The sequence below is a fragment of the Somniosus microcephalus genome, chromosome 1 (genome assembly GCF_052327205.1).
Source record: "Somniosus microcephalus isolate GS21.2 chromosome 1, FLI_Smic_1.0, whole genome shotgun sequence".
NCBI lineage: Eukaryota > Metazoa > Chordata > Chondrichthyes > Squaliformes > Somniosidae > Somniosus > Somniosus microcephalus.
Window position 1 is genome coordinate 128919736 of NC_140987.1, and position 17335 is coordinate 128937070.

A 17335-nucleotide genomic window follows, 5' to 3' on the forward strand; every position below is an offset into this window, starting at 1 on the left:
CTTGTTAGTGCTCCGACGAGCAGTCCCGCCAGCGGCGGCCGGGACTGAAGCGGGGCGCGGGGAAACAGCAGTCCGAAAGTTGGATGGGGCAGGGAATCAGGCGGGGAATCAGGCGGGGGGGGGTTCCGACCCGCTTTTTCACCGATTTTCGGCCCCTGGCTGCATGAAAAGCCGCCCAACGGCGGCCAGAAAATCGGGGCCACTGGGTTTAGAAAGTATCAGGATGTCACTTTTATAAGCCTATCTACAGTTGATTTAAATGTTTAGAGTTTGGACATTGCTGCCCACACTCTAAATATTTAAATTTAAACTGGGGTGAGGAGCTCTGTGCATGTATGCTTACATGTATGTGTCAAACACTGTCCTGGGCTGGAACATTGGAGTTCCAGCCAGGCAGTGTAAACAGGCTGAAACTTGTAATGCAATATAAATGAAAAGGTTTAAGATGAATGAGAAAGATGGGAGGAGGAAAAATGAACTGCAGATTCCTTTGGTTCTGTCTTCACAAAGGAGGACACAAATAACCTCCCAGAAATGTCGGGGAACATAGGGTCTAATGAGAGGGAGGAACTGAATGAAATCAGTATTTGTAGGGAAATGGTGTTAGGGAAATTGACGGGATTGAAGGCCGATAAATCCCCAGGGCCTGATAATCTACATCCTAGGGTACTCAAGGAAGTGGCCCTAGAAATATAGTAGATGCATTGCTGGTCATCTTCCAAAATTCTATAGACTCTGGAACAGTTCCTATGGATTGGAGGGTAGCTAATGTTACCCCACTATTCAAATTTTTTGAGGATGTAACTGGTAGAATAGATAAGAGAGAACCAGTGGATGTGGTGTATTTGGACTTTCAGAAGGCTTTCGATAAGGTCCCGCATAAGAGATTAGCATGTAAAGTTAAAGCACATAGGATTGGGGGTAAAGTACTGACTTGGATAGAGAACTGGTTGGCAGACAGGAAGCAAAGAGTTGGAATAAACGGGTCTTTTTCCAAGTGGCAGGCAGTGACTAGTGGGGTACCGCAGGGATCGGTGCTAGGACCCCAGCTATTCACAATATATATTAATGATCTAGACGAGGGAACTAGATGTAATATCTCCAAGTTTGCAGATGACACAAAGCTGGGTGGGCGTGTGTGCTGTGAGGAGGATGCAGAGAAACTCCAGTATGATTTGGACATATTTGGCAGATGCAGTATAATGTGGTTAATGCGAGGTTATCCACTTTGGTGGCAAAAATAGGAAGGCAAATTATTATCTGAATGGCAATAGATTGGGAGAAGGGGAAGTGCAACGAGACCTGGGTGGCCTTGTGCACCAGTCACTGAAGGTAAGCATGCAGGTGCAGCAGGCAGTTAAGAAGGCAAATGGTATGTTGGCCTTCGTAGCGAGAGGATTCGAGTACAGGAGCAAGGATGTCTTGCTGCAGTTGTACAGGGCCTTGGTGAGACCACACCTTGAGTATTGTGTGCAGTTTTGGTCGCCTTATCTGAGGAAGGATGTTCTTGCCATGGAGGGAGTGCAGACTGATACCTGGGATGGCAGGAATGACGTATGAGGAGAGATTGGGTCGATTGGGCTTATACTCGCTGGAGTTTAGAAGAATGAGAGGGGATCTCATTGAAACTTATAAAATTCTAACAGGACTAGACAGACTAGATGCAGGAAGGATGTTCCCGATGGCCAGGGAGTCCAGAACCAGGGGTCACAGTCTAAAAATAAGGGGTAAGCCATTTAGGACAGCGATGAGGAGGAATTTCTTCACCCAGAGAGTGGTGAACCTGTGGAATTCTCTACCACAGAAGGCAGTTGAGGTCAATTCATTAAATATATTCAAGAAGGAGTTAGATATATTTCTTAAGGCTAATGGGATCAAGGGATATGGGGAGAAAGCAGGGACAGGGTACTGAATTTGGATGATCAGCCATGATCTCATTAAATGGCGGAGCTGGCTCGAGGGGCCGAATGGCCTACTCCTGCTCCTATCTTCTATGTTTCTACGAAAACTGCATAATCACTTAATGTTGTTCAGGATTTAATTGTATTGTTTTTGCCATTTATAAAAAGAAATCTATAAAAATGAAATCCGCGAATCCCCAATGAATATCTGGCAGGTTTAATGTTCTAATCTTAAGGCTTTCTTGGCTAGACATTTTAATAATAGTAATAAACAGGAACACTAGCCAGTGAAGCATTACTAGTAAAGAAATTCCAGACACAAAACTTACAAGGAAAAGAAATAAAACTTCTTGGCGATAGTACAGCAGTGTGTTAAAAATCTTTAGCACTTTGATATGGGCTTTTATTTTAGCAATGATCATGAAATGAATTACACAGCAATTTAAAAGTAATAAAACGCTTCTCATAAATGCGTACTCTTCAAAATGACAAAAACTCAATGCAAATGAAATATTACTTGCAAAGATTAAATCCCCACTCAATAAAAAGTGGGGAGTGAATTTCCTCGACGCTTCTCCCGTTCCACCTTGTTTATGTGCGTAACAAGGTTGCCGCCGATGTGGTGGATTGAGAGAATCGTTGAGGATATTCACTGAAGAGTGTAGCTATTGTTGTGCTACAATGAGCATGTTCTCAATGTTAAAATGAACATTAAAATGTGACTCCTTTAATTTATGGAGAAAGAATTTGAGAACGCTCTTTCTTCTTCACCGCACCGCCCCCATCCCCCTCCACCACCCCCTCCCCGTCCCCCACACCTACCACTCCACCCGCAAGTGACCTTTCCCCAGCACTTCCCTTTTCTGATGCTGCCATCATTAAGGTTGCGAACTATCTGATATATAAGGACTTGGGCAGGACTGAGCTTTGTTACTAAATGGTTCAGGTTAAAGCTGCAGTGTCCAATTATTTTCTTTCCATAGGTATGATCTAAAGGGGAATAGTACTGTGTTAGGGGAATACTTTGAATAAATTCATCATAAACTCATCAGCCTGAATTGCTGAGTGTTTCCATCATTTTCAGTTTTTAATTCAGATTTCTAGCATCCACAGTACTTTGCTTTAGTAATATTCTCAACTTGTGTTCTTGGTCCATTATGCAAAACTTTTAAGGGCCATAACAAACTAACATTGTCCTTCCTCTACATCCCCTAATGGACATCTTTCAACAAGACTTTTAAAACTGCTATTTTTTTTTACTGAGCTAGATTTAAACACGCTCATTAGGATTTCATTGAGTGGTTATGGTTACTTATTTGAATGTAAATCTAGAGATAAAACACGCACTTGTAATTTAATCCTTTTTTCCTGAGGTGATCATTATTTCCATGGTCCTTAATTACTGCAACTTTTTTCGCAAGGGTAACTTTCTGTATAATAAATTAAAATTATGGATGGTGTGGTCTTAAATGAATTTTGGTCTTGATATATTGATATGATGTCAAACCAGTGATTCCATTTTGTTGGTAATGTCATGAATGCTGGTTGAGATGTATTTACATTTCTTGCCAACCTCCTGACTGCCAGTTTTCCCTCCTCTTTCGAAAATGGTGGCACAAGCCGCAGCAGAGTTCTGTAGGTACAGGTAGACTATCCTTTATCCGCACTTCTGAAAACCGAAAGTTTTTTTGTGGAGCGTAAGTCGTGCGCACGACATAACCCGAGTGGCGCCAAACATGACCCGACGCGGCCGATGCTTTTCTGACCTGATTTGCGGGCCAGTTTAGCGTAGGAGTCAGCCGATATCCGGCTTTCCCACAACTGGCGGCGGCAGTCGAGCCCCAGACCCCCGCTAAGTCAAGGAATTCAGATACGGAGCAGGGGGAGCTGTAAACAGACTGTGAGCGGCAGCACAGAGAAGCAGGAAGGGGAATTCAGATACGGAGCAGGGGGAGCTGTAAACAGACTGAGCGGCAGCACAGAGAAGCAGGAAGGGGAATGAGACACGCAACAGTCGCAAGAGGTAGCCTGAACTTTTAAAATTTATATTAAATACAAATACTAATTACCAAATTAATTTAATGTTCAGAGTTTCCCAGTCTGAAATAATACCTTCTGAAATCCGAAAATTTCCGAAAACCAAAACACAGCTGGTCCCAAGGTTTTCGGATAAGGGATAGTCAACCTGTACTGGCAACACGCCAGTCCCTTGCCCAAGTGGCCATTCTTTTGGGGCCTGTGTAGCATGTATTGGCAAGCTATTTGATATGGCAGGCATTACAGCTGAGCTTGATCCGAACTTTGCCCAATTTCCGTGTTTCCCACTTTCCAACAGGACGCACTGGACCATAATTAAGAGTAACAACCCTGACCTCCCCCACCCCCAAACTTGAGGGCACTGAGACCAACTGTAGTGCCCACTAGGTTCCATTTGCATTGTTGCTTTACCAGGTTGGCTGTGGGGGTGCTTTAATTGATCTCACTACCCTTGCACTTGGTAGAGAGAAATCAGAGAAGGAGGTGTATCCTCCTTTCAATTGATGGAAAGTACCTATGTTTGTGGATGGGCTTGGTGAAATATCCTGCAAGGGCTTACTGGGCTCATACTTGAAGCATGGCCACATTGGGGAGATGCCAGAAGGCTACTGGCACATGAAGCCATACCCCAACAGAAGCTGCCAATTTAGGAGACCGTTGGAAGGGAAAAAATGAAATAGATGCATTGGACATATTGAATACAACCAATTTATAATAAGCTAAATGTAGAAAGCTATCCAGAAATTAAGAGGTTAAATAGTATTAGTTGGACGTGGTGGTTTAGTACTAGTTAAAAGGGATTCTTGGGGAGTCATGCAAGATGCCATAAAATTATTGTGCCTTACTTGATGAACTTTTAGTTTTACTGATGCCTTCATCATCTTGTCCACCTCTATCCCTACCTCAACTGCTGGAACTCTCATCCCTTAACCTCAACTCATCTGCCACTGAAACCCTTATACCTGTACACGCCTTCATCACCTCCACACTCGACTGCTCTTCTTACCATCCTCCACCCACCATAAACATCAACTCACCCAAAACTCTGCTGGTTATATCCTATCCCACACCAAGTCCCATTCACCCATCGCCCCCATCCTTGCTGACCTACATTGGCCTCAACTTTAAATTTCTTCTTGTTATTAAATACTTTAATGGTCTAGCCCATCCCTATCTCTGTAACTGCCTTCAGTCTTACCCTGCCTCTTATACATCCACTCCACCATTGATAGCGGTGCCTTTACCTGCCTAGGTCCCACCTCTCTGGAATTCCATCCCTAAACCCGCCACCTCCCTCTTCTCCTTTAAGAACCCCCTTAAAATCCAACTCCTTGACCAAACCTTTGTTCACCCTGCCTAGTTGTTTCTCCTTTGCTCAGCATCAGTTTTTCTCTGTGGAGTACTTTGGGTTGTTTGTTTTACATGAATGGTATTCTGTAAATGTATGCTATTGTTGTTAAAGAAAGATCTTGCATTTATATAGCACCTGTCATGACCTCAGAATGCCCCAAAGCACTTTACACACATTGTAGTGTTAAAAGAAAAAACGAACTTGCAGTTATATAGCTCTTTTCCTGGGCATTTGTTTGGCTTGGATTGTGGAGAGCAGTGTTGATACATGACTCCTCACATTTACATTGCTAAAACAAGTTCCTTTATTCCAATGGCAGAATCATTGACCCACATTTTTGTGGCCACTCTCCCACAATTCAACTAAATGAGTGCCGATATATAAGTGGCTAGAGACAACCCATCAAGCACTGTGGCCCCAAGAATGGATTGCACCTTTTGTACACATTTTAGAATTTTTAGATCTTTGCCAATCATATTATACTTGGCTTATCCACTAGTTTTTAATTACAGGTTGGGTTCGACCCTCATCCTCACATGCGCGTACCTGGAATGCCTCCAAATTTGACTGGCATCCCTGGTGGAAAACCGTAAGTAACTAATGAAAATTCTTCTTTTCTGAATAAAAATATATGTAATGTCTGTGTAGTTTGAATGAACATTACGAACTGTGCCTGGATTTCCTTTCTATATGTTAACGTTGAAAGTTAATTCTTTTGCTTTCTTCATAGTGGCAGTAAAATCACTAATGTTCATTTTGCGAACATTTATAACCGTTTTAATTCAAACGGATTACGGTAAAAATGCATATTTTTAAATTTTTAAACTGTTGATACAGTATTTTCATTCTGTTCATAAATTATATAGTCTACTCTTAATTCAAAGTTTCTTAATACAAATTATTTGATAATTTTTTTGCATTAAATTCCCATGTTGCTGTGCTATGAGCATTGCTTAATTCACATTATCGGATAATTTAAGGTTTTTAGTGCAAAAATGATGTTGAGTTATCAGGAATTAATCATATACAAATATTTGATCAGGTTTTGAATTCTGGCTTTTCTGTGATTTGCACTGACTCCAGCATTTTGAGATGTGTGGAGTTTTGAATCCAGAAAATTTCAACCCTTTCATGTAGGTCACTTCAACATGAGAAACAGAAACATGGCAACAGTATTTCTAGATGTTTTAAAAAAAAAGTAACAGTGTTGTGAACTGTTAATTTATGGCATGCAAACTGGAGGTGGTCACTTGCAATAGTAAGCAAAAAAATATTGAGAAATGCGGTTAGTATTCAGCAGATGTTAGCCCAAATCCTTCAGTTCTGTTTTCTTTCAACTTTTTCTAAATAGAGCCTATTCATTCCATGTTACTGCGGATGGACAAATGCAGCCTGTGCCTTTTCCTCCTGATGCCCTAATTGGACCAGGGATCCCAAGACATGCTCGGCAGATCAACACACTGAGCCATGGTGAAGTTGTGTGCGCAGTTACCATCAGCAACCCCACAAGACATGTGTACACTGGTGGGAAGGGTTGTGTGAAGGTCTGGGATATCAGCCAGTCTGGCAGCAAGAGCCCGGTGTCCCAGCTGGACTGCTTGGTAAGTGAATGTAAACTACTGTTGAAATCCAGTTCCCTCTTTTGAGATTTAATCAGGAAATTATGAAACAATTCTAGATAGCTGTTTGTCAGTTCAGAAATAAGGAAATAGCAGTGAGTTGTTTCCTGAAGTACATTTTTAACACCAACTTTGGAATATTCCCATTTCCCCCATCAAAGCTGTGTGAACCAGATTCAGCTGGGAAATTAAAGGTTTGGTTGGACACACATCTACATCTGCGTTTGAAATTCGTTAAGAAATAGGATCTAATGATAAAGGATTATTGTGTGTACAAAGTCATTGAAGAAGCAGGCCTTGGTGAGAGTTTTTCAAGTGGTGTTTCCATACAGTTTTACAGTTTCCACCTTTTCTCAAATTCAAAACTATATCAGAGGCAGGTTAAAGGTAGGTCAGGGTGTGGGATCTTGGCTGTGGTTCTGATGTTTGCTACAGGTGAAAAGTCTCTGAAAACTTTAACCTGAATAATACCGCCACATTCCAAGACACAAAACTAAGTGGAAAAATTGAATTCCATTTTATAAACTGGACTTTTTACTTCGAGTTTACATTAAAAAATTTCCACATGGCTTACTCAAAACCTGGGAAACTGGACTTGGGGCAGCCTAGATCTACCAAAAAGAGCAACAGTTATACAAGTGGCTGCAGAAGGACTTGTATGGTAACAGTATTATTTTACAATGTGGCTGTTTTATAATGAAAGCTGTTCAATCCTTTCTGCATATGTACTTTTGATGTGCTGTCTTGTTGGAAGCTATGGTATAGAAAATTTATTGTATATGATGGGTTTGTCCAAATTTCAGGCATCCTCTGTGACATTTGAAACTATAAAGGGGGGAAAGAATTGTTTAGAAGTTTTATTCTAAAAAGTAAAAGGTTTTTTTCTGTGCTTATACAGCAGCTAACAGTCAACAAATTTGAACCTTTGGCCGCGATTTTGGCAGCGCTCAGAGGGCGGGTTTGGAGGCGGGTCAGGAGTAAAAATCAAAATGATTGAGGGCGGGTAGCTAACCCACCGCCATCCCACCTCCACGCAACTTTGCAAAGTGTCGGGTTTGCGAGTCCCGATCAAACCCGACACCAAACGCTAACAGCTTGTTAACTGCCTAAATAATACATTTTTAACTGGCTCTTCCCATTTTAAGAAATGTTCAGCGTGTTGCCAGTCGCGTGACAAACACAGCAGCTGATTGTGCCGGGTTCAGCAAGGATCTGAATTGTTGACAGCTGCTCCTGCAGCATAAAAGCAGAGGTGTAATATGGCTGACTTTCAGATGACAGAACTTTGTGCTTTGAGGTTTTGGAACACATTTTCCAGGTTTTTTGAGCTTGTGAGTGTTAAGCTGAGATCCATATGCTTTGTGACCTCCTTGGAAGACCCTCTGGCCACATTGACTGAGCACTTATAACATCTCTTCCTCAACTGAGATATATACCAGCGGGATGGGAACCATTTATATCCTCTCATCCTGGTCCTCAGAATCGGAGGAAGAGCAGCCGCGGCAGCAGCAGAACAGGCTACAACAGCTGCAGCAACAACAGGAGCGCCAACCTTCTCCTCATCCACCTGATGCTGCACAGGGCAGAGGCCGTCAGCGCAGGCCTGCACCTCGCCGCAGGAGATGCCCCCAACACAGGGTTTGCAGGCCGAGGATGAGCTTCCTCAACATGAGTGAGCAGCAGTGCCAAAGGAGGCCGAGACTTTTGCGAGAGGTAGTCGCTGACATCTGCACAATGTTGCACCAACACCTGGAGCCCAGAGAAGCGGGTGGTCACTCCTTACCAGTAGCTATCAAAGTCACCACCGCACTCAACTTCTTTGCTTCAGGGTCCTTCCAGGGATCATCAGCAGACATCAGTGGCATCTCCCAGTCGGCCGCACACACTTGCATCATGCAGGTTACTGATGCCCTCTATGCAAAGGCGCACAATTACATCCACTTCTCCATGGATGAAGCAAGTGTAACTGTGCATGCGGTTGGCTTTGCAAATATGGCAGGCTTCCCAAGGGTGTAGGGCGTTGTAGACTGCACATATGTGGCCATTAGGGCACCCCATCACAACCCAGCTATATTTGTGAACTGCAAGGGCTTCCACTCCCTTAACATCTAGCTGGTGTGTAACCACAGGAAGAACATTATGCATATTTGCGCCAAGTTTCCTGGCTGTTGCCATGACTCGTTCATCCTGCGGCAGTCTACTGTGCCTCAGCTCTTCAATCCGCCAAGACAACTTTCCAGATGGCTACTTGGAGACAAGGGCTATCCCCTGAAAAAATGGCTGATGACACTGATGAGGAGGCCATCAAACGAAGCTGAGGAGCGGAACAATGTGAGTCACACTTCCACCAGAAGCATCATTGAGCAAACCATCGGCTTGCTCAAAATGTGATTCAGATGCCTCGACAGAGCAGGTGGAGCCCTACAGTACACCCAGCCAGGGTGTCCAGAATCATCGTGGTCTGCTGTGCCCTGCATAACATTGCACAGCAGCATGGCTTACCACTGCCTGAGGAGCAAGTGGCTCAGCACAGCCTCCTCGGAAGAGGAGGAGGAAGCAGCGGCAGATGAGGGGCGCCTTGCGGGGCGGATGTGCCAATTCCACCAGCACGCGAGCACATTGCTGGCCGTGAGGCAAGGGATGCACTTATCCATGCCAGATTCGCGTGATGTGACACTTCAATCATGTATGGCTGGCACATGGAAATGAATGTCTGGCCGGCCTTCTTAACACACCATACAGCACCTGTGCAATAAACTGTGGTCGTCTATCACTCTCACCACCATCATTATAGATGAAAGGCCCCCTGACCCCTCACTGTGCAACTTCCATTTCTGAGCACACATAGGCCAACTCTTTGAATCTTTGCCATCGCTTTTCTTTAATACATTAATCATAACGATGACAAATGTTTGTATCAGATGAAAATACCCAAGAGACTAACCTTGTGACTACTTGTGACTATTTGTGTGTTAACTTTCTCTTACTTGTGCTTCTATGTGGTGCTTCCCCTGTAGCTTCAGCAGATGTAAAGGCACCTTGCTCACTTCTATGCTGCGCCTGCTTTGAGACCTTTGGCGGGCGTCCTCTGGGTTTGGGAGCCTGGGAGGGCTCCGCAACAGTCTGCTCCTCCTGCGGCTGTGCAGGGGCTGAGACGGCCATCTCATTTGGGCGAGGAATCTGGGGCTCTGATCAAGGGCTGCACTGTGGCATGGTTGTGTGAGCGCTTGGAGAGGAGCCCACACTTCCTGGTTGCCGACCACCAACATCCCTCTCATGGGTCACCTGCACTTCACTGCTAGCAAGTGGCTGGAGAACATCTTGCTGCACATCAGTGGGGCCATGAGAACCCGTCTCTGTACTGACAGTCCTCATAACGGGGACATCCGTGTACCTCTGGTGTCTCTCCTCAATAGATGCCCATCTATCCTCCATAGCAGACCATCTATTTAGAAGAGTCACCATGCTCATTTGAGTCTGGCAATTTATATCCTCCATGGAGGTTGCCACCCTTTCCACGGCGGCACCTACATTCGCCATTGAGTGCACCACCGCATTGCTCATGTTTGAGATGGACTCCTCCATTCCCTGCACACTCACCGTTACCGTGGATGCAAACCCTGTCAGAGACTCCTGCACTTGTTCCTGGAGTTCCAGCACCGCTCTCTGGATGCCCCCAGAGGCACAGTGTCGATATGCAGTTGAGCAGAGCTAGGAGCATCCTGTGGCCTCTGACGAGGACTCTCCACTGCTGTCCCTGTCTCCACCATCTGCTGATGCTCACTTGTGAGCTGTGAAACACCAGGTGACAACACTACTCTATGTCGCGAAGGACCCACTGAGGTGTGCATCTCTGCGCTGGAGCTGGGTGCGTTGATTTCTGGTGACGCTACTCCCTCAGAGGCGCCAGGCTCCTCTGAGGAGGAGTCCGGCTCTTCCTCCTGGACAGTGGGGAGGGGGGCTCTCGATGGTCCTGTGGGGGAGTAAAGGCATGAGTTAGACATGTGATATTTAGGTACCAGAAGCATCCTATTGTGCAGATGATCAGAATTCAATCTGTATGAACATCAGATGCCATTTCAGTCACTCATGAAATCTAACTGAGAGGGTTGCAAATCTATTCTGTCACCAGCTTGCTCTACTGCGCCAGTCCCTCCATCCCCCACTTCCAGCTCCTCTGCACCTCCGACGATGTCGAGAGCAACCTCCTCAGCGCTTGTTACAGTTGTGAGTGATGGTGGGCCTCCTCCTGTCCTCTCTCTCTCCCTCTTATTGTGGGCTCTCTTTTCCTGCAATGAGGGACACAAGTGGAGTTTCAGCGAGATTGATGGAGTGAGTGTAAAGATTACATAACATTGAAGCTTAGAGGGAGACAAAAATGGAGAGAGGTGCCAAAACCAAGGTGCCTCCCTGTACGTTGTTAGTTGTTATTATTGCATAACAGTGAGAGCGAGTGTGAGTGGTGCAGAGTAGGATGGTGAAGTGATTCTGTACATAGAGAGGGATAGGTAAGGGTGCAAGGGAAGTAAGGGTAAGTTGAGATGTGGAGGAGTAGGTTGACAATGCAGAGTGCTGGTGATGAGAAGAGATGGGAGGCAGAATGAAGGTAAGTGTGGTGTGATACTCACTTTTGCTGAGCGTAGCTTATTCGGCACTGGACCCAGGTGCATGAGCACAAGGACCTTGCGCTGACCTCCTCAGCAATTTGCAGCCAGGCTGCCTTTGTCTGCTGAGGAGGCTTCCTCCGGCCATCGAGAGGGAACAGAACATCCCTGCACCCTCCTACTCCCTCCACAAGAGAATGGAGGGAGTCATCATCAAATCTAGGAACAGCCTTCGATCTTGCAGCAGTCATTTTCAGAGGACCCGTTTTCAGAGGCATAAGCCAAATGAAATGCAACGGCTGCATGGGCCCTTTAAAAACTCCTGAATGGAAGACGTCAGCAGAGGCGAGCATCACACCCAAACCCACTGATTAGGCTGGGTAGCGCGCATGCTGGGCTTAATAAGCCCAGTTAAATTAAAATCCTGATTTGGGAGCGGCAGAAGCTGACAGCGAGACCGGAAACCGCCAACTACTCAACCCGACTCCAACCCGCCTCCACTGGGAAAATCACGGCCTTTGTATTTAGCTTTAGAATTATTGGGGGGGGGAGCGTGGAATCAACTAAACGTCTTGTGTAGCTAATCCATGAATTTCAATATCTGCTTTATTGGAAAATGTTGCTCAATAATGTGGCACTGATGGTAATGGTATAAGGATAAAATAAACACGGATACTTGCTTCCAGAAGTTTGTTTGTTTGTTTTCTTCAGCCCAGATATCAGCTGTGGTCATTGGAACCATTTGTACAGATGAGAAATTAATTTTAATTGTGCATGGCAGACCACAAGGTATCACAAGAAAATCTAAAGGGACCTGACATGACCACCACCCCTGCAAGCCCCCCCACCCCCCCACTTTCCTTGAAATAACCTTTATAACTTGGTTATTTTTTCTGTTTGTAAATGGAGAGCTGGACTGGCGTTGAGACATTTTTTATGGGTGTATTGGAATCCAAGATAAACTTGTGGGTGAATTATGGGATAAAGAAGACATGGTTTAAGGAGCATTAGAAAATCTTTATTCAACTCCGGCTGATCAGATGAAGTCTTTGTCTCTTGGTCACCATGTGGAGACAGTGTAAATCCACACTGGCCATAACTCAACAATAAATTATCAGTCTCGCTCAAACCACAAATATGACTGGTGTGCAAAATACACTGGTGCAGTTGGGAGTGGTGTCTGAATTTTTTTTTATTTGCAGCCTCCTTTTGTATAGCCTGCATATAATCTGCCAAATGATGGAGTTATGTAAGCCAAGTGGGTCTGCTTGGAGCATGCCCACTTTTGAAAGTTCATGACTATGTAATTGTTCAGTCTTGAGACTGATTACTGGCAGTTTTTCTAGGTTGCTGAGATTTTGCTACATTTTGCCAAACAAAAGACATGAATATACTTTAGTGAATAAGAGGCAACACACAGAACCTCGCTTTATTTTTTTCTACAGAACAGAGACAATTACATCCGATCATGCAAGTTGTTACCTGATGGATGTACCCTGATTGTTGGTGGTGAAGCCAGCACGTTATCTATTTGGGACCTGGCAGCCCCAACTCCACGTATAAAGGCAGAGTTGACATCCTCTGCTCCTGCCTGCTATGCTTTGGCTATCAGCCCTGACTCCAAGGTCTGTTTCTCCTGCTGTAGTGATGGTAATATCGCTGTCTGGGATCTGCACAATCAAACATTAGTCAGGTAAGAGTTTAATCATGAAAACTGGATTCCTGTTGTTTTGTGCAGATTGGAAGGTGGCTGAAAATATGATTATAGATAAGTGTTTAGAAATTAATATTTCAGAATAAACGTGATCCACTTTCATATATTGATTGTAGCCAAGTCAGTTTTTTAAATTACCAACTTAAATGGCTGACTACTGGGGGATATGATTTGCCTGTGTTATGGCAGTTTTATATTGTTAAATTAAAAGAAATATCAGACATGCAACACCTCCACCTTCGAAGGCGCATCTTTTTGTGGGTCTTGAACTGCTATTGGATCTCTAGTTAACGCTAAAATCACAGAATTGAATCCCTATCCTTTTAACTATAAGAATCAAAGGTACCTGGTCTTGATTTGGAGCAGTAATAATGAAGAACGGTACACAAAGGGCACATAGCTTATTTGAGCACTGCTCCCTAGGGGCCACTTTTATAAAAGTGCCACTAGAGAGTAGTCATCTTCAGAATTCAATTAGTAGGAGCTAGTCCTTGTATGTAATTCTGTGAGAAGCCTTGAGTAAGCAAAGTAAGAGTTTAGCAATAAATATGTGTGGCACTAACTTTGATTAGATGGGGGGGGGCGGGCAGTGGCTGGTGGAACAATGTGCTTGTTACAGCTGCATTTTGACTGATGTAATTTTGCAGAGAAGAGCTATTTTGCTTTGGGCTTGTTGCACCTGGGTAATATTTGCACATCATAGATCAATGTTATGTCCTGCCACGGTTTGTTTAACCAAATGCAGTACCAGACAGTGAAGAAACATGTTGATCTGGAGTCCAAAACTAACAACATAATTGTGTTTATCTAAGGCTTGTGCAGGAAATCTTTATTCTATTTGTTTGTTTAATCAGGCAATTCCAGGGTCACACAGATGGAGCCAGCTGTATTGACATTTCAAATGATGGCACCAAGCTTTGGACCGGAGGTTTAGACAACACTGTAAGATCCTGGGACCTCCGAGAAGGAAGGCAACTACAGCAGCATGACTTCACGTCCCAGGTATTTGGAGATCTAATGCTAACACTAATTTCTTTGTATGTCTTGAACTAAATCATAACTATAATTGAAAAATAATCACTTGCAAGAAAGTAGCTGCAATTTCTCACCAATTACCATCAGCAGCTAATAGTCATCAGCATGTGACAGCAGATGATTACACCAGAGAATAAACTTCACTGACTTGATAAAAGATGCACAAATAAGTTAATGTTTTCAATGTTAAAATAAAATTAGTTGCAAAGGCATAATGTACAGATTGACTGCAGTTTTCTGTCTATAAAATAAGCTCATGTCTCTTAAGTAAAGCACACAGCTGATGTTCTTGATCACTTCTGTAACCCTTTGGCTAATGGTTTACTCCAGCAGCCCAGAGTGCAATCAGCATTTGTGTGTGTATGAAATATGTAGAGAGAAAAAAAGTATTACAAATGCATTGGTTGAACCTTCTCTTGGATTTTTATGATCTTTAAGCTTACCAGTACAACTTGGGAGTTCACTTGTGATAAAAAGCCATGTAAAGATATAACTGATGTACCAGATTTTGAAGCAATCTAAATGTTAATATGCTGGGAGTGGTTTTCTTTGAACAATCCATCAGCAGATTGTTCTGAAACTAAAAGAACAGATTCTTAACCTAACCCTTTAGATTGTAGCTATAGCTGGTGAAGGTTCAAAATAGCCATTGAAAAATTATATGCCGTAATCTCCTTTCTATCCTGAAACGTGGGAATGGTGAGAGAATGCGGAAAGAAGGAAGTGATTAAAATAATTATTTTTTTCAAACCAGTTCGAGAGTGAGTGATCTATTTGCAGCAGGCGGTTCATTTTTTTTCTCTCTTTTGCACCCACCAGCACAAAATTCCCAATCTCTGGCGCAGGGAGACACCAAGCAGTGGTTGTGTGCCACCCCAAAGGAGAAGGGAAAATTAATTTGGAAAGTTCTCCCCAGGCTGCTGTTGCACACACCTCCTTTTGGCTGGTTTAGGGTATCGATACAAATCTGGAGTGGATATAGTGGATCTGCCACCTCTCTACCCTTCATTCTTCTTCATAGCTGTGTGGGGTGGGGGAAGGAAGGTGAGATCAATTTTAAATGAAAAATCACAATGGGTTTTTTTCTATACATAAATGTTGCAGTTGTTCAGAACTGCCAAAGTTCGAGGAGCTTTCCATGGGGTGAATGAGAGTGAAGAATTGGGCAAACAGTAGATGAACATGACGAGGCTACTTTGATGGCTCATGGTAAATGTAGCATATGGTGTGGTTCAGAGCCATACAGGAAGGTCCCTTGCTCTGCATTGATAGATCTCAGACAGTAGTGGAGATGTTACATGGTGGCAATGTTACAAGTGGCCTCAGTTTCTCCTGGCTATTGAGGAGGAAGAGATCAACCAGAGTGCCTACTCCTGATTACTATCCAGTGACTTCTGCATGGGTGAGAATATTGGTTGAGTACAAGATGTGCTCAGCTGTGGTACATTATAAAATAGTTTCCCTACCTTGTCCTGACTCACATATGAACAATGACCACCTGTGCAAGATGCTGGAAGACTGCTGGTCCATTTGGAGCTATCCCTTTTTTAAAACCAGTAATAAAATCCTTCTGTAACTGCTGAATCATAATCTCCATTTCAAATACAATTTTGTGATAATCCAGCTATTGATGGCCTTGTTTCAAATCGATGTAAGTTGCACAGAGATTACAAGTTAATTTTGAGTGTATAAAGCTGAAGCAAAACTGTTGCATAGATTGCTGAAAAGGAGCAAATAAAGCTTTGGTATTATAACCATTACTGTGTACCTATCATTATTCAGTACTTTTGTAATATCTGTTTCATAGTATTTTAGAGCATAATCCCCAACTAAACATTCATTTTCAAATTTTTTTTTAAGATCTTCTCTCTTGGATACTGTCCTACTGGGGAATGGCTGGCTGTAGGGATGGAGAGCAGCAATGTGGAAGTGCTGCACGTAACCAAACCAGACAAATATCAACTGCACCTCCACGAAAGCTGTGTGCTGTCCCTTAAATTTGCTTACTGTGGTAAGGATCATCAGCTGTGGTTAAATGATCTAATTCACCATTTTCTTTTCTCCCTATTCCCAAAGTCATTGACTCCATGCTGGGATACAGTTCTTGTGGCATCATTTGTCCTCTTGTACTTTGCCCAAGTAGCCATTTTTTTGCATGAGCCTTTACAGATAGGTTATTCGACCATATATTCACCTGTCCTCTCTTTGATGTGTACCTCTAGCTGGATGTCGCTTAGGAGTAAGAATCCTGGTTGATTTTGGTTTCCCATCTCTCCTACCCCTCCCAGCCCAAGAGATTTGAGGTCAGTTGTAACTATGGCCGCAATTTCGCCAGCGGAGGCGGGATCACAGCGGGGAGAGGAGGTTGGCGGGTTCCGGTCCCACACCCGGCTGCAGCCACTCTGCGAAAAGGATTTTCTGTTAATTGGGCTTGTTAAGCCTGCCCTGTGGGGTTGCCGGCCAATTAAAAGAAAGCGGGTCTGATGACATCATTTGATGACACGTCATCAGCCGGTTTGCTTAAAGGGACCATAGCTGCATTGATTTTGACAGTTGTGCTGTCAGTGTTCTGCAGCATTGAGATTCTGTAAACACTGCCGACCACTGCACAAATGTGCACGGCTGCACCAGACTCGCGCATGACTCCCTCCATATGCTTATGGAGGGAGTCACAGCACACAGCGAGGTTCTCTTCCCTTCCAAGGGCGGAAGAGACCCCCCCCCCCCCCCCCCCCCCAGGAGACCAACACAGCCTGGTTGCACATTGCAGAGCTGGAAGACGTAGGTGAGGTTTTAAATGAATATTTTGCATCTGTGCTCACTATGTAGAAGGACGATGTAGGCATAGAAATCAGGCAGGGGGATTGTGATATACTTGGACAAATTAGCATTGAGAGGGAGGAGGTACTAGCGGTTTTAGCAGGCTTAAAAGTGGATAAATCCCCAGGCCCAGACGAGATGTATCCCAGGCTGCTGTGTGAGGCAAGGGAGGAGATTGCAGGGGCTCTGACACAAATTTTAAGAACCTCTCTGGCCACAGGGGAGGTGCCAGAGGACTGGAGGATAGCTAACGT

At 44.0% G+C, this 17335-nt stretch overlaps 1 protein-coding gene across 6 annotated transcripts in view; it reads left to right on the plus strand.

The window, feature by feature from the left end:
• The window catches only part of LOC147124358 (transducin-like enhancer protein 1), a 128463-nt gene that overhangs the window by 98970 nt on the left and 12158 nt on the right, over positions 1 to 17335 (plus strand). For 5 of the 6 annotated variants that reach the window (XM_085985553.1, XM_085985543.1, XM_085985570.1 and 2 more), the window contains 5 exons: positions 5802 to 5878; positions 6641 to 6890; positions 12958 to 13205; positions 14081 to 14228; positions 16122 to 16272. In XM_085985553.1, the coding sequence (XP_085841679.1) occupies positions 5802 to 5878; positions 6641 to 6890; positions 12958 to 13205; positions 14081 to 14228; positions 16122 to 16272 (874 nt within the window). Of the gene's footprint in view, positions 1 to 5801; positions 5879 to 6640; positions 6891 to 12957; positions 13206 to 14080; positions 14229 to 15080; positions 15306 to 16121; positions 16273 to 17335 lie in introns of those variants that run through there. The other variant, XR_015078118.1, reaches the window with a different exon arrangement.